The sequence below is a fragment of the Notolepis coatsorum genome (genome assembly GCF_963971535.1).
Source record: "Notolepis coatsorum genome assembly, chromosome: 13".
NCBI lineage: Eukaryota > Metazoa > Chordata > Actinopteri > Aulopiformes > Paralepididae > Notolepis > Notolepis coatsorum.
The window spans coordinates 95641610-95660126 of NC_140177.1; the positions used below are offsets into that span (position 1 = coordinate 95641610).

At 45.7% G+C, this 18517-nt stretch overlaps 1 protein-coding gene across 1 annotated transcript in view; it reads right to left on the reverse strand.

Moving 5' to 3' along the window:
- cdh12a (cadherin 12a) overlaps nucleotides 1-18517 on the reverse strand; it is a 483846-nt gene that overhangs the window by 246845 nt on the left and 218484 nt on the right. Inside the window, exon 6 of the mRNA XM_084328112.1 lies at nucleotides 17475-17662. Coding sequence (XP_084184238.1) covers nucleotides 17475-17662 — 188 coding nt within the window. The remainder of the gene's footprint in view (nucleotides 1-17474; nucleotides 17663-18517) is intronic.

The following is an 18517-nucleotide window of genomic DNA, read 5'->3' on the forward strand; positions in this document are numbered from 1 at the left end:
AGAAGGCAGATTTTCCAAGCTCAGACCGAACTCGAGGCACCCTGAGCACAAGCCGATCATTTGAACGAGTTTGGTAGGTGACAGCACTCCAGACCAACAAATATGTAATATAAGGTGGAAGTTTGCCAATAATTGCTTTGTAGATAAAAAGATACCCATGATAACTATGTCGCAACTATAACGTAGTTATTTATCACTGACTTAAAAGGCCCATACATCTCCATAAATGTTCAGGGGGGAGGGAATAAGTGCTTACCCTACAGACCCCAAGAAGTGCTGTATATTCTGTATTGTTTAATATAAATATAAATTATTCCAATCCCGATTTGTATTTTAGATTCCCAAATCCCATCGGACTTGACTTCTTCGTGTCCCTCAATGAGTGTAATACCAGCATTCAACTGTATGCACCACAGAGGTTTCTATCATCATCATCATCATCATCATCACCACCCACGCTATGCATAAAATATATAGGTCCGCGGAGAGGCACGCTGAGGAGGCCGTGCAAACTGCAATGGAATATGGGGCATCTCTCTCTCTTTACCTAATATTTTGATTCTATCCTGACATTTTTCAGTTGGAAGGGCAGTCTATATGCGTAACGATTTTTATTTCTTTTTAATTACACTTTTTTGATGAGGCTCAAAAAGGCAGGTGCTCAAGCACCCCTTGGCCTCTATGTGTGCACGTGCCTGTGTGTGTGTGTGTGTGTGTGTGTGTGTGTGTGTGTGTGTGTGTGTGTGTGTCAGTGGAGGTTTCTCTATGACAACACGTGAAACACAAATTCACTCATAATTCATAATTATTATTAATTTACATATACCTATATATATAAAAAAAAAAAAAAAACTATATATATATATATATTTTTTTAATTATTATTATTTTTTTTTTTTATTATAAATGTTTTCCTCTGTAAAAAAAATGCCAGTGAATTTTTTTTTCTTAAAAAAATTGCCAAAATTGACAGCTCTGAGCAGGCCTGCACTGCAGTATTGCCTGCAGTAATTATTCGTGAAGAAAACTTCACAGGTGTGACCCATTGTTAAATAAATAATAAATAACAGCGAATCAAAATAGGCTATTAACTTCATCTAAGAACGGTCTGTGCAGTTAAACTCTTGCCATTGAATGGAGGATTGATTGATTGACAGCCCTTGACATCCAATACACGGAGGTTGAATATGATTGGCAGCCTTGCAAATCCAATCAGAGATTTCTGCATTGCAAAGTCAAAATGGGTCCAGCTGCATGTGAGGAGGATAGGTTTAGCTCGGGCCAATCTCAAGTTTCTCAAGTTTCTTTATTAGTTGTCATACAGAAGTACAGAATACTTTTATACAAAATGTAACATAAAGAAGCATTTTGTATAAAAGTATTCTGTACTTCTGTATGACAACTAATAAAGAAACTTGAGAAACTTGAGATTGGCCCGAGCTAAACCTATCCTCCTCACATGCAGCTGGACCCATTTTGACTATGTGAAAGTTGAGACTATGAGAAAGTTGTTGTTTAGTAGTTAGTAAGCTGTACAGCTATAACAAGTCAGGCTAAATTAAACTTTGCGCCAACATTAGGACCGAAGTATAAACCAGCAACTGAGCAACATGAAGAAGTGGATTTATGCATCTGGATCAGAAAAAACGTTGTGGATGAAAAAGTAAGTAGGCTACAGTGCTTGTATGCTAACAGTAGCTAGGCAGCTTAGCCTACATCACAATGATAATCACCAAGCTAACTTACTGTACACACTGTAGGGCTGGGCAATTAATCGAAACAGAATCGCGATATCGATTCATAGACCTATGCAATCTAATTTCTAAGTTATGACTATTTTCTTTTATTAAATTTTTTTTTTTTTTTTTTTATTATTATTTTATCTGGGTTGAACATGATTTGTGGAACTCCCTCTGGTGTTGTGGTCGTGGTATTCACTGACCTTTGGGAAGTATTTTCGACATGCACATGGGTATCTTAGTGGTGTAGTGTATCTTGTAGACCAGGCCCATTGCAAGTTGCTGTATTCTGTCGTCTACTCTAAGCCATCCTAGGTTGTCAAAGTGGACAGGGGTGAGGTGGGTTTTAGGAGTAAGGTCAAGCAGTAGTCTGACCAGTTTGTTTTGTGATGTTTGTAATCTTGTTTTTAGTGCCTTTGAGGTGCTTTGGTACCATGAGGTGCAAGCATAGTGGTAGTACCCTTGAATGAGTGCTCCTGTTAGAGTCTTCAAGGTATTCTTGTTTACCAGAGAGGAGATCCGGTACACGAATCTAGTTCGTTGGTTGACTTAGTTTTATTACATTGGATCCCATTTTGTCACAGGAAAGATTTGCCTCTATAGGATGGAACCGAGGTAGGTAATTTCATCTTTCCTTTTAAGATAAGATAAGATATTCCTTTATTGATCCCCTTGGGGAAATGCAGGCATCATAGCAGCATGGGGGAAGGGGGGGGGGTACAGGTAGTGAAAACAACACAAGCAGTGTAAACAAATAGGTCAATATAATTTACTATCTAACTAACTGAAATATTCATTATTCACAGTATCACAGTATCCACATAAGGTATATGCATAAGGTAGTGTTATTGTCCTACTTGGGTTCCTATTAGTTCTAGGTCGATGTCTGGCAGCAGTCGCTGCCCACTGTTGTGGAGCCTGATGGCCACTGGTATGAAGGACTGTCCGAGGCGGTTAGTTGAGTGTCGGGGGGGTATGAGTCTGTGGCTTCCTTGTCACCTTCACCTAATATGTTTTGATCTGGTCAGGTGCACTGTCACCTAAAATGTTTTGATCTGATCAGGTGCGCTGTCACCTAATATGATTTCATCTGGTCAGGTGCGCTGTCACCTAATATGTTTTCATCTGGTCAGGTATATATAATATAATATAATAATTTGTGCTTCACCTAAAAATTTGGTCAGCAGCCTCCACTGGTGTGTGTGTGTGTGTAATGAATGGACTGAGTTGAGACTGCAGGGGAAGATTGCGTGTCTCCCTGCTGCGGACCATTCTGTCTCTCACTCTGTGTTCAAAAATGTTGCCATAGATGAGTGCATTGTTATCTTTACTTTGAAAGCGAGATTACAGGTCTTACCATATAAACTGAATCTCTCCATCTGGTTTCCAGGCAATCATGCTCCTCATTGTATTCATCATGGCAATGTATGACCAATTATACAACGGCATGCAAATTTCTCGATTCTGATTGGCTGAAACAGTCATTTTACACGTGTTTATTCTTCACAATTCCACGCTGCTGGCCCAGGACCCGCCCACAACCGAATCACATCACATCACTCCGCCGGATCACAAGATGCCGGCCAATAATTTAACAAATGGATATGTTGATAACGACTAAACGACTAAATATCAAGCGATTATGTCACAGCGAATGTCTTAGTGCTTTAAACAATGTTGGATGATGTAATTGATGGGTCTTGAATCATTGTGTAACAAAAGAAAAATCGCGGATTGATTGATTGATTAATTTGCAATTTTTTTTCAATTTCTTTTTCCTTTCGACTGTCAGCGCTGGCTCTAGTCTCCACCCACCGCCACACACCGCCACACACCCCCCCACACACACACACACACACACACACACACACACACACACACACACACACACACGCACACACACACACACACGCACACACACACACACACACACTCCTGTCTGCAACGCGGGGGATAGTCAGACTGAGAGAGAGCTGGGTGCTGCGCTGTTCTAAGTGAGCATGGCCTATTGAGTTGATTGATTGCTAATTTTATTACTGTACGCTTGGTTTCCAACTGGTTAAGTTTAGGCCCTCTACAGTAGACTTAAAAAAAAAAGGGCGAAGGAAACTTTTTTTTCCTATAGGGCAAAGAAAACTTTTTAATTTGTTTTACCTACTTTCTATAGAAGCATCTAAGAATGAAGTTCTATAGAAAGTAGGTCTGCATCCCCTTAACAATTGTGTGTATTGAGCCGTACTGTATTGTACCCATTCTGCATCTGGTAATAAAATGTTCAATCAATCATTCCAATAATACACAGTTGGATGTGTTAGTTGGTTGGATGCACTTCAAGCTGCTTCCACATGAGGCAACTTCTCTCAATCATTCCAATAATACACAGTTGGATGTGTTAGTTGGTTGGATGCACTTCAAGCTGCTTCCACATGGAGGCAACTTGTCTTTTTTGTAGTTGTGGGAACTACTTTTTCTGGCGGATGGTTTTTTCAATAAATCTTCGATTAATGTGTGTTTATTGTATAGCAATAAGGTTGGATGAATATGGCAGTTGTATAAAAGCATTACACCACTTGCAGTCGTGATTTGTGAACAATAAACCATGCCTAGGGGGGTCTAACGACCACCCCTAGGCATGGTTTATTGTTCACAAACCACTCCTGCGCGTGATGTAATGCTTAAATAGCTGAAACTATGTCCCACATCCCTTATGTGGTGTTAGGGTCTCCAGCGACCCGTTTCAAGGTTATAATATGTAATAACTACCATGTAGTTGATTTTATTAGAACAAGCCAAGGCTTTATGATATCCTCCACAACACATATATTAGCACAGCAAAACTATGTTTCACCATTTTGAAAATTCTGAAGGTATCTGCAGAGAAAAAGGTACGACTGTGGTGTTAGGGTCATTCTTGACCCGGCAAGGTAAAACTATACTATAAAAATACTAAATATAAATAAATAAAATAATAATAAATATACTAAACTTTTTTTCAGAAGTTATATTCTAATATTGTTCTATTATAGTCAGAAAACATTATTATCTATGGGTTTCACATTTAGTATATTATGATTGAACAACCTCATTTTCATCTTAAAAATAAGGGACATGATGTGTCTCAGGGGCCATAAAATCTAATTACAATGGGATTATATGGTTATGAATGCATATAATGTTAGTTAGGATGTAGTATTAACTATATTGAGTGATACTCCTTTCTTTTTAGTGGTCAGGACTGAGTTAGACCCCGGGTCAACATTGACCCGCTAACAACGGTCAGTGGTGCCAATTACTAACACAACATGAGGGTTAAATGGTTGCCATGTATACAGGGGCCTCTAGGCATGACAGAATAGTAGATTTGATAGCGAAAGATATCTCTTCTATTTTTAGGTCCTCCATCACGCTGTTTAAGCATTCTACTGTGAAGCCAAGCATGTTTAACCTGTGCAATGATGATTCTGTGTTCTCTAATATTACAGCTAACACCCCTGATGTATTTGTTGTAAATTAACACCCTAGGGAGGTGTCCATTCTTGAGGTTGGCTGTACTTTTGATTACAGCTTAGAAGAAGCCTTTCTAACCAAAGTGTTGAAATACCAACAGCTACAGCAGACCATCTCACAGCTAGGCTACAGATGTAATCTTCTAGTTTTTATCTTTGGGAGCCTAGGGCATGTGCACAAGTTGGTTGTGAGGGGCCTACAAATAGCCGGTCTCCCCAAAAGGAAGGCCAAGCAGTTAGCAAGGTACTGCTCAGTATCAGCTATTATAGGAAGCCACTCAATTTTACCCATGATTCATGTCCGATGTGTCCGACGAGTAGTTCAGCCATACTGTATGTAACAGCGTTCTGCCGTCCATGCACTTTGTAACTGGCTGTTCTTTCATACTTTCTGACTGCACAGGCAGTGTTTATGTCCTTTGTATGAGGATTCCTTGTACTTCTGTTCATGTGGACATAAATAAACATTTCAAATGTGTGTGTGTGTGTGTGTGTGTGTGTGTGTGTGTGTGTGTGTGTGTGTGTGTGTGTGTGTGTGTGTGTGTGTGTGTGTGTGTGCACGCTGAGTGTAGCTGCCTCACTATAAGCCCCTTCAACTCTTACACCACTAGATTCTGCTTATCATTCTGCTCTTAGATTTATCACTGCTGCATTTTATATGAGAAAGTGGGTTGTTTTCTCTGGCAGATAGGCGAAATCAAAACTGGTATGGATGTCCGATATTATCGGCCTACCGATATTGGCATTAAAATGTGATATCGGAAAATATCGGTATCGTTTAAAAAAATCCGAAACCGGACGTGGTCACGTGGCCACAAAGAAAATCCAAATTAAAAAAGGCAAAAATACAGTCCGAAGCTAACAGACGAGGGCTAAGTGCTGCGAAGTGCCCCAAATAATATTTATAATAATAATAATAATTTCCCTTCGTTTCGACAGTATATCGTTTTTGATGGTATATGCCTTGTCTTCTTGTTTTAAGAAAATTGTATGGTGCTAACTATTTTCTTTTACTTTATCAATACTGCTACAAGGAACAACTTTTGATTAACTTAATATACCATATGTAATATTTGACAATCAATCAATACCACCATGTCGAAAAAGACGTGCTTCACCTTGCCACAATCAGCACGTGCTGCTTATGGTGCGCAGTCAGTATGTTCCACTTGTGGCGTGCAATCAGTTATTGTGCTTCATAACGCTGTATTGTCCTGGTGTTATTGTGGAGATTATGCGGCTGCATAGCAGATGTACTGCTGGGTAAGTGATCCCAATTGTTCGACGTCTCTATACTTCAGACTGAACCCCTGGCAGCTGCTGGAGGCGCTAATGCCCTACAATACACACATACACGTGCATGCACACACTCACAAACACACACACATACATACACGTGCATGCACACACTCACAAACACACACACATACATACACGTGCATGCACACACAAACAAACAAACACACACACACACACACATACAGCACATGCACGCACACACACACACAAGCGTACATACCCACATGCACAATCATACACACACGTAACCCACACAACACACACAACCCACAAAGCACACACACACACACACACCACAGTGTCACACACTTCATTCCGTAAGCATCAGCCTTTTGACAAGGACCCCAGATGCTTTGTATTTCTTACAGATTATTCCACCTTGGAATACTTACAGTGAGCAGAGAGAGAAATATGAGACAGAGGAGGGGGGGGAGAGAGAAAGAGAGAGAGAGAGAGAGAGAGAGAGAGAGAGAGAGAGAGAAAGAGGAAAGAGAGAGAGAGGAATGGTGGGACGGTGGTGGAGCAATATCTCCTCCAGTCCCTGTAGACACAAACGCATTGGTTTATTTCACTCCTTTAAAGGCCCACTTGCATGTTGTATTTTTGTTCAATAAACAATGTGACTAGGCCAACGGTGACTTTCATGAAGAGGGGGAAAAAAATATCGAAATTGACCCAGTTTTAGCATTTTTATCAAACATTTTGTCGACCCAACCACAACCACCACGCACATATTTTAATCCATGGTTCATAACGTGCGTGTGTCATCTTAATGATGACGTCACAGCAGGTACAGGGCAGCAGGGGCTGAGAATCACAGGCAGGTAGTGGCAGGAAGCAAAGCCTTCTTGTTACTACTAGGCTAGCCGAGGAGCTAGTATCTGTTTCACCTAACACTATTGCTCCGTGATCATAGCCATTTATCTCTAAAGCGAACCACTATTTGTAAAAGCCACAACCACGTTACCATTTGTAATAATGTAAATCATTGTGTCGTTGTACATATTGTGTCGCTTCCCTCCTCTCAACCATTCATTATAACGTTAGTAGCTAGCTAGCTAGCCAGCATTCTCGAAACTCCTAACATGCCCTGATTTAAAATGGTTCTCTCCTCTTTGTATACCTTTGTCCTGATAAACAAAGTATTCTGCCAGGGAATTTATGGACACGACAGCAGTAGTAGTAGTTATAAGGTGTTTGAGCTTGTACCGTTAACGTTAGTTATATATTCGTACTGGCATCGCGTCCCGCTCTTAAGCCATACCGAGATATACCTCATCTCATGTACCTAGTGTACTCCATCAACGAATAAAACCAAATACACCCAGCACCTGCCAGGCCCCGCCCCTACTGCCGTACTATATAGTACTGGGCGTGGCCACCACTCACTCTTCCTCTATTTTCGTTTCCATCATAGCGGATGCATGACACCCTATGCATGAAAAGTTTAGATAATATTGAGTGCTTACGGAGATTTGCTTACCCCTGGAATCTTCGGGGTATGTTCCAACGACACATTGGGTCTATTCTGATGTTCCCTCGTCTTGTGGCAGCAGATCGAGGGACAGCGTGCGAGGTTGGCTATCGAGCCGGCTCGCACACAGGTAGGCCCTGTGTCATCAGGCATTGATACTAGTGTTAGTAATGCTGGTTTGTTTTGTTACACAACCGAGTTGTGTGTTGGCGCCAGGGGCGGGATGGTTTGGTGAACGTTCCCCTGAAGTGGACGGTTTCCAAGCGATCCTGGAGCGTGCTGCTAAACACTAATGCTAACGCTAATGCTAATGCTAACACTAATGCTGAAATGCTGGGCACTGTTCTAATGTTCCCCGCCGTGGGATGTTGCCGCTTTTCCCTCCTCTTAACCGGTTCATTGATGAAGGTCAGTCGGTAGCTAATGTGGGGGGTTTTGCTGAGTTCTATTTGACCCCTTTTACGGGTAAATGGGTTGACAACAGGGTGCAGGGCGGGTGTGCCGTGGCTAGGTAGACAGGTAGCATCGATCCTGTGCCCCGGCGGGGTTGGACGGTGTCCCACCCGGAAGCCGATGCTTGAGAGCGAGTCGGTACGGCGGGTGGCAGTATGGATTGATGAGAGCTATACTGCTGCAGGATGGGATTTTAGCGGCGGCCAGTGTTGTGGCTCAGCTGACTGTTTTTCTGTCCACATTAGCGTCGAACGCTATGCTATATTGGGCTACTGTTCTGTCTCTCTGCTACGGGAATGTCTGTCTATACTACAGTCTTCCCTCCTCTCAACCATTCATGCTGACGGTCAATCGGTGTCTACTGGGGGAGTAGTGCGGGGGGGGGGCTTTGTTTACCTTCATGGGTAAATGGGCTGAGGTCTAGGGCTGGTGTGCTGTTGTGAATATTATGAATGAATGCGGGACTGGTTCTCTCTGGTCCGCCTCCCCTTAACGTTGTGTGCATGGGCTTGCCCATTCTACAGTATGTTCGTGGTGTTAGTTCATTTATTCATTAAAGCCTGTACCGCCACGGTATGGAATTGGCAGCAATTAGTAACTGTGTTCGAATTGCTGTTTTTTCTATCAAAAAATGGTGTCTGGTGGCGGGGCCTTGAGGGCCAGCCGACGTCGACACATCGCGCAAGGTTGTTGACGTTATTAGCTTTGACCTAGCCGCAAGCTATAACCGATCAGGGCTCCCCTCTCCGCAGAGGATTTTGGTCTTCCGCTGGAGCGCGAGCGGTATTGTCCTAGGCCCCACACCGCCTCACACCGCGCAGCCAGAAGAAGAGAGAGCACGGCCTCGTCAGCGGTGATGACGAGGCCCTCGACAGGCGGCCATGTTTTTCCCCCGCCAGAGGTATCCTGGGCGTTGAATCGACAGGTGTCCACAAGGCCGACAGCCTTGGCGGCCGAGGGATCGGCCATGTTGGATGAGCTCAGCTTGGAATATACAAGCCGTCGCCGTCCTGCCGCGAGCAGCCCGCTCTCCGATCAATCCCTCCCCCAACACCAGCGGAAAAGGGGCTCTGATTGTTTCCTTTGGCTACGGGCCGCGTGCCTTCGTTGAAGCGCGTGCGGCCCCACTTTTCGCTTCTCATGGGGACAGGGGCTGACACCCAGTTGATGGCTGAGCCTGGGTCTGTCCGTGAGAATGTTGTGCTGTCAAGCGGCTCCCACACCATAAGCTGTGTTGGTTGAGCCTGGTGTTACGTCTGTCAACTATAAGTGTTGTCAGCAGGGGGGCTCGAAACCTTTTTGAGGCACACAGTGCGGGCTTCCCCGACCTCGCCTTCGCCAGGCCAGGTATCATGTTGGTGCCTCCCACTCCTGAAAGATTGGCAGTGGTCTCGCAGGCGCGTGTGATTTGGGTGGTAGTAATATCACTGCAGGGCTACGGTGTGTAGGAACCCATGGGGGCCTCACACCTTGCATGTCCGGCTGCAGAACAACTCCTCAGCATGTTCTGGAGGGGTGTTCAGTGGGGGAGCTTTCGTCACCTAGAACTGATGTCAGCTTCCCCCGTATCAAACCGGCCCTTTCTGTCGGGGTCCCCCCTTGGGTGCGATTGCCTCGTGGGTAGTGTCAGGGTCAGATGTCCCGACACGGAACGCTCTTCTCGCACGTGTCCAGGGTTGGCTACGCACAGCGGGTGGGACCGGGCCGCCTATCTACAGTTCCTAGCGGACCTGCGCCACATGGTGGCGGGTGCGTTGGGAGTATCATCACATATGGCTACAGCAGTACCATATGTCGAGGTGGATGGAGAGAACGCTGAGGCGGGGACTTGTATTACACAACCCCACCCGTTTTCAGGTTTGGTACAGACCCTATTGTCAGGGTCACCAGCAGTGACAGCTCTGGTCGACGAGATCCGATCTCTGTGGACGAAGCAAGCCATCGTCGTGGCGTTTTTCTCCCGGTGTTCTCTGGTGCCTGAGAAATCGGGAGGGGGGGGGCGTCAGACCCATGTTGGACCTGTCCCATGGGAAGGTTCGGCATTTTTTGGATCGTCTCCTACCTGTTGAACACTGTCAGGTGGGGTCTGGTTCTCCTCCATAGACCTGTAGGATGCGTGTTCGCATTCCCGATCTTCCGTCCTAGGGCTTACCTACGCTTCCTTTGCAGGGTTAGCGTATGAGTACCAAGGGCTGCCGTTCGGCTTTTCTCTGGCTCCCCGCATCTTCACCAAGTGCGTGGAGGCCACACTGGGGTCTCTGCATCGTCAGGGGTTACGAAGTGTATTCTGCCCTGCCGACGTTCTGGTCCTTGGCGGTCAAGGTAGATCGTCAGGTCTCATGCCAGGCTGGGTTCCTACCAGCCTGGGGTTGCTGTAGACTGGAAGTAGAGTACTCCTCTTCCCAGTCAACGGGTGGAGTGCTATGGGCATCCCTCTCAGAGCGTGTTGCGACACGCTCGGGAGGTTCCGTCCTAGGACGGTTACGGCGCTGTCCGTGATACGCCTGCTCGGTATGAGGGCATCTGCTCATTCCGTGGTCCCTCTTGGCCTCCTCTTCACCCCAGGAGGAGGTTACGGAGGTGGTTCTTTTCCAGTATGGAAATAGACCCGGTGAGAGGCAAGTCAGGACGGACAATACGACGTCAGTGTTGTATATCGACAGACAGGGAGGAGTACGCTCCCCCCGTCTGCACCGGGCGGCGGGCGGCTGGCTATGGGCGTTCTCCATCTGCGCGGCCTGAGGGCTCTCCACATCCCCGGCAGGGTGAATGTGGGTACAGGTGTAATGTCGCGGGGCGGTCCTCACCCTGACGGGTGGGGATTACGTCCGGACATAGTCAGGCAGGTCTGGGACCGATGCCGTGCCGCCTGGGATTCTTTCCCCCATACATCTGTTAGGTCAGTTGTTGGGGCGGGTACGTTGAGGAGCGCAGGTCCTAGATCCTGATTGCGCCGGACCGGGGCGCAGCTGTGTGGTTCCCGGTCCTGATCCAGCTCTTGGTATCCCGTCATGGCCTGTTCCATGGTCATCGCGGGCCCTCTCTCAAGTGCACGGGTCTCTGTGTTAGTTCCCTGTGCTGGGCCAGCTGCTGGTGGGTTGGCTGGTGAGAGTGTGAGTCTGGAGAGGATGGATCCTTCTGTGGTTGGTACCATCCGGAACGCGCATGCTCCCTCCACTATCGCGGGTTACGCGGGTAGGTGGCGTATTTTCCAAGAGTGGTGTAAGGCCACCCTCTTGTGAAGCGTTTCCTGCTTGGCGTTGACGCCTTAAGCCGGTGAAACGCTCTTTGGCTCCGAGCTGGGATCTTCAATTGGTCCTCGGTCGGTTGCCCTTGGCCCCGTTTGAGCTTCTTGAGCAAGCGCTGTTGGAACGGCTGTCGTTCAAGACTGTGTTCTTGCTGGCCATCACCTCCGCTAAACGTGTGGGTGTGCTTTGTGCTCTCTCGGTACGGCCAGAGTGCCTGTCTTTCGTTCCGATAGCGGTGCCACTCTGCGGCCTAATCCAGCCTTCATGCCTAAAAATATCCGGAGTGCTTCCGCTCCAGGGATATTATGGTTCAGGCGTTTCGTCCGCCTCCTCACACTAGTGAGTTGGAGGCGGGCCTTCACCTGTCATGTCCGGTCCGGGCTTGGGGGTTTACCTCAGCCGTACTCAGGGCCTCAGGGCTACTGTTCAGTTGTCTGTTACGGTGGCTCTCGTGCTGGTAAGGCACTGTCGAAACAGCGCCTGTCCCATTGGTTGTGCGAGGGCATTGCCCTTGCTTCACGTTGGCCGGGTTGGCTCCCCCTGGGGGCGTCAGGGCGCACTCCACTCGTGGGGTGGCGGCCTCTGCCGCTCTGCTGGGTGGGGCCTCGGTGGAGGACATCTGTGCTGCAGCTTCATGGTCCTCCCCGGGTCCCTTCGTAAGGTTTTACCTCATGGACATGACCGGGGGTTCTGTCTCCCAGGCGGTTCTGAGGTCTGTGGCCTCTCCTGCTTCCCGTCCGTTGGTGGGGTAGCAGGGGTGTGTGGGTGTGGGCCACAATGTGTTGTGTCACACATGGTTTTGATTGATTGATTGAAAACTTTATTAACAGATTGCAGAATGGGTACTGCTACATCTATACATTTATGACATACCAGATTTGCAAATACAGTACTGTTTGTGATACAGAAGGAGTCAGGAAAAGGGAGTATATACATTTGACGTAGAAACTGTACATTGGAGGAGGTTGGGTGGGGGGGGGTTGGGTACACTGGGATATTGACAACCATACTGGGTAATCTACATTGGAGGTGGTTTGGGGGGGGGGGGGCACACTGTATATACAAGCAAAACTGTACATTGAGGGGGGGGGGGGGGGGGGAGACACTGTACAAACAAACAAAATTGTACATTGGACTATTGACAAAACCATACTAGGTAAATGACTGTACATTGGAGGGGGTTGGGTTAGGATTTTTACAGGGGCCAGTGTTGAATTGATGTGGCATAATTGCGAAACGTGTTTAGTCCCTTATTTGAGCCGAATCTGGGTTTAACATGATTTGTGGAGCTCCCTCTGGTGTTGTGATCGTGGTATTCACTGACCTTTGGGAAGTATTTTGACATGTACATGGGTACCTTGGTCGTGTAGTGTATCTTGTAGACCAGGCCCATTGCAAGTTGCTGTACTCTGTCGTCTACTCTAAGCCATCCTAGGTTGTCAAAGTGGGCAGGGGTGAGGTGGGTTCTAGGAGTAAGGTCAAGCAGTAGTCTGACCAGTTTGTTTTGAGATGTTTGTAATTTTGTTTTTAGCGCCTTTGAGGTGCTTTGGTACCATGAGGTGCAAGCATAGTCGTAGTACCCCTGAATGAGTGCTCCTGCCAGAGTCTTCAGGGTATTCTTGTTTACCAGAGAGGAGATCCGGTACAAGAATCGAGTTCGTTGGTTGACTTTTTTTATTACATTGGATGCCATTTTGTCACAGGAGAGATTAGCCTCTAGGATGGAACCCAGGTAGGTAATTTCATCTTTCCTTGTGACAATATTGTCACCCACTGTAACTGAGAAGCCGTCGGTCTTGCTGAGTTTGTTATTTGAACCGAAGAGAATGGACTCTGTTTTGCCCATGTGTAATGATAGTTTGTTATCAGCGAGCCATATGCAGATTCTGCCTAGTTCCGAGCTGAGGGTTTTTTCAACCTGTAACTTGTTCTTGTCAGAGACCAGCAGGGCTGAGTCGTCCGCAAACAGGAACAAGTTGCAGTCACAAGCTGACGACATGTCATTTGCATAAATTAGGAACAGTAGCGGTCCTAGTATGCTTCCTTGTGGAACACCACAGCTCACTGTGAGGGGGGGGGGATAGGGTACCGTTTACCTCCACCATCTGTTCCCTCCCCTCAAGGTAGGATTGCATCCAGCTCACTGATAGACTATCAAAACCAATTGCTTTTAGCTTGTCAATCAGAATGGAGTGATTGACCGTGTCAAAGGCCTTTTGTAGGTCCAGCATGACCATGCCGCAGTATTTGCCTGCGTCCACCTCTTGTTTGATGTGGTCATTCAAATAGAGAAGGCATGTTTCAGTGGAGTGGGATGTTCTGAAGCCAGATTGGAATTCGTAGATTCGATTTCTTTCCGCTAGGTACTTTTCGACCTGTTCGTAGACTATTTTTTCCATGACTTTCGAGATGGAGGTGAGAATAGAAACAGGGCGGTAGTTGCCTGGGTCTAATTTGCTGCCCTTTTTGTGCAGAGGGGTCACCCTCGCAATTTTGAAGTCCTTGGGGACGTGTCCCTGTTTTATGGAGAGGTTTATTATGTGTGTGATGATTGGGGTGATGGCGGCTGCTGAGTCTCTGAGGAATTTGGAAGGGATGTTGTCGTGGCCAGTGGCCTTGTTAGGTTGGAGGGCGCTCAGTTTATTGAGTACCTCATCTGTTGTTACCATTTCCAGCTTGAAGTCGTCCTTGCGGACCCCTAGGTTTTTGTAGTAAGCTACTATGTGTTCTACCCCATAAAGCCCTGAGTGGGAGGGTAGTTTGTTTACCAGTGTTGTGGCTATGTTTGTGAAGAAAATGTTTAAGTAATTGGCTACATCCAGCTTGTCTGTGATGAGCGTGTTGTCCGTTTTTATGTTTATGTTTGAGAATCTGGTTCCGCCTGTGCTATGTGTTCAAGAGGTTCTAGTTCCCTCTTGCTCGCACTCGGGTGGAGTTGACTGCGCCCCCTCTTCATTAGGAAGGATGGGGTGACGGGACTCCCCTCCCCCTGATGTGGGCTTACGGGTCCTCAGGGGGTGCATTTGTCGGGCCTCGCGTCCGCTCTACCCCATATCTCAGTATGGCTTAAGAGCGGGACGCGATGCCAGTACGAATATATAACGACAGGTTATGTATATAACCTAGTTATATGAGTACTGGCTAAGCGTCCCGCTCTTAGCGTGCCCTGAGTTCCCTTGGGGAAACTTTTCTTTGGAAACGATTTTTTCCGAGGAAGTTTGAGTCGTGGCCACGCCCAGTACTATATAGTACGGCAGTAGGGGCGGGGCCTGGCAGGTGCTGGGTGTATTTGGTTTTATTCGTTGATGGAGTACACTAGGTACATGAGATGAGGTATATCTCGGTATGGCTTAAGAGCGGGACGCTTAGCCAGTACTCATATAACTAGGTTATATACATAACCTGTCGTTAGCTATCGTGGTAGCCCCTTTCGTGACTGTGATGCATCAGTCATGAAAGGGGCTACTATCGTATCAACATGCCGTGACGTGTAGCTTGCTAGCCGGCATGATGTGTGCAGTGCTTTGCCCCACAGGTCTGAGAAGAGGACCTGCACATTTTACTCGTTTCCGAAACTCTTTTACATGCCCCGCTTTAAAATGGTTCATGACAGTAGACATAATGCTAACGTTAGCGGGGTAACGTTAACGTTAGCCAGAGCCATATAGCCAGCTTGGTACTATGACCCGCGACAGCCCACAGACCAGTAGCGCTGCTGTACTGAACAACAGGCTGCCTAGTGGTACCTAGTGTAGTTCTTTTTTTACGACATTAAAAACCTTATAACTACCTTGTTTCAACCAGTTGTAGCTGGTCCATCAAAGTCTCTCCGACGATTAAACCCATTTGAGTCTCGTAAGGCGTCCATTTGGATCAAGGAAATAGCTTTCTGCACTCGTCAAACTCCATTGTAGTGGATCAGAAGTTGGGGAAAGTTACCTGCAGTGACGTCACGGCACTGATAGCGTCTGATAAGCTTTTTCATTGGCTCCATACATGTTATTCGTGCGTGGACCTTTTTAAACCTTTCTGAGTGGAATTTCCGGCATCAAATGAAAATAAATAAATAATGAAATTAGATACCAATGATGAAAACTACCCATAATTGAAGAGTAGGGTTTAACCTGCAAGTGGCACTTTAAACAATCCCAGCCCCGAACACATCACACTTCCACTCTGGTGTTGTGCGAGAGTGTTGAGAGTGTCCATTTTCACTGAGAGCCACTCTGCACTTGTTCCCAAGCTTTTACAGTAACAACAGGCCACTCGGTTCAGAGCTCTTACACTTCTGGAGAAACGGAAGAGTTACGAGAAGGCTTGAGGAACTTAAACACTGTAAAAGGAAGCTGTCTGGAGGGATAACGCCTCGACACACACATGCACACACACATCTCACAAATGCATGGACACACGTGCTCTCGTACAGTCTCACTCACACACACACACACACACACGCCACATCACATCAAGCATGGTAGTATCATCAAGCATGGAGGGTCTCATTTATTCCTGTACTTCAAATCAGAATATACAGACTTTCTTAGCAGAAACGTTCCTGGCTATCTAACTTTAGAAAATGAAATAAGAGACAATCAGGTTTCCCGGCGTCATTATGTCGAAGCCAAGAAGTGAAGTAGAGAAAAGGACACATTTGCATTCATCTTTTTTTTGTATCATCCCCGAACACCCACATCTGTCCAAAATCCTATCACGGCTGAGCTCAGCAGAGGAAGTGAACATCAGTGTTGTTCCTGTAAATATGCACATCGGAGCCTACCATATATTCCCAAAACAATCATCATTTGCCAGTATAGGCTTCTTCTCAACTACAGTACTGTAAGTAATGCCAGGACCACGTCAAAATATTTAAAATATTAATTGTTATACCCCTTGGTGCACTGGGTATACCTGGTTCAAGGACATATATGAGCCTATTGCCTCATTTTAACCGGCACTGACCCTAGTGGACGCCGGTCTGCATTATGGTAAGGCTCGAATATGAATTATTATGAGTTATTTATAAAGCTCGTCAGTCATGTGGTCAAATTTCCCCAAGGGGATCAATAAACGAATATCTTATCTTACAGTTTCTTATCTTATCTTACTCTTTAATACTCGTGATTCCAACTAGTTCCCAACCAATCCCTAGCTAGTTCCCAAAATTCTTGCTACTGGATTTCCAAGGCATACAAAACAACTAAATTACACAACGAAAAAGTATATCCCCTGTTGAAGTCAGAGGTTCTGTGTAGGATTGTTAGTAACTGTCTAACTGTATATATGGCTGTTTACACTAGTAACTGTTTACCTGCATAATATAACTGTCTCCACCAGTAACTGTATAGCTGCATATATATCTGTTCCCACTAGAGCACGCTCTAGGCGGAGCCACCCAGGTACACCACCATGTGGCGAGTATAAAAGTAGATGTCTCCTCCCACTTATTTCTCTCCCCCATGTCTCTCAGAGAGAGAAGACCTGTGTTACTGCTCTTTCCATGTGAATAAAAGAAACCACACCAGTTCAGGCACAAGATAGAAACCATGCCTCTTGACCACATTATTGTCGCCCTATAGCCGAATTCTGTTAACATCCCCACTCAACAGTGATTGGTTAAAGTGATTGCCTTTCAATAGAAGCAGGCCCTTCCACTTGTGCAATGAAAAGCACACAGCGGCGAGATCCTTTGTTAAGACAGTTCAGTGAATTCAGTGGTTGTGTAGATCTATGTTTTTGGAGCTGGAATGTATAGTACCTTCTTCAGGATCACGACCCCCTCCTGGCTGTGTCCACTGGTGGTGATGTCAAACATGTTCCCCTCGTCTCCCGGGACGATGGAATACTCCACCTCTGCATTCTTCCCTGCATCCAGATCGTGGGCCCTGATCCGGCCCACTGCAGAGCCCACGAAGGCCGACTCTGGCACCCGCAGATGGAAAATACCTGTGAGAGAGAGTATATATATAGAGAGAGAGAGACAGAGAGAGAGAGAGAGAGAGAGAGAGAGAGAGAGAGAGAGAGAGAGAGAGAGAGAGAGAGAGATAGAGAGAGAGAGAGGGAGAGAGAGAGAGAGATGATGAGGGTGGGGGAGGGAAGAACAATGTTGAATAAACAATTTGAGTGCGTAAAATGAGAGGTAAATTGGGCCCTATTTAAATTAAAAACATCCACAGAGCTTTTAGAAAGGTGCGAAATAAATGTATTGATAAATGAATTCATAATTTAAAAATGTTTTGCAGGTCCAAAATGTATGTTGTTTACATGTTGCAGGCATGTATCCTACTACCCATTTCCCCGCACGGAATGCACCTGATTGGATAAATGACATCTAGTGGCTGAATGTTTTCTATATAGCAGCTTTAAATTTAGGAAGCCTGAAAAGGTACTTTTTTACTGTTATACAAACATATTTGAATTGTCCACAAACTACCTTCTAGACATACGTTTGGTTCACACAGTACCTCAAAGTGATTTTGATTTACTGTATAAGGACATGTCATTCTAAGAATGACATACTGTGTTTTGTAAACTAATTTGAAAAACAAATCCACTTCCTGCAAAGTGCACATTTAATGCTAGCTTCCAGCTGCTTTAATTGGAATTGAATACTCATCAATCATGATTTTTGGTTGAAGGCAAAGCTTTCTCTGAGGATTTTGAATATAAAATGTACTTTTTATATTGCATGGGGAACAGGGACAGAGAAATGGAGGAAAAACAGACTGCAAGAGGCACATACAAAAACAAGTTTTATGCATAATATGTTTAAATTATGAATATGCCATATACAGTATTTCA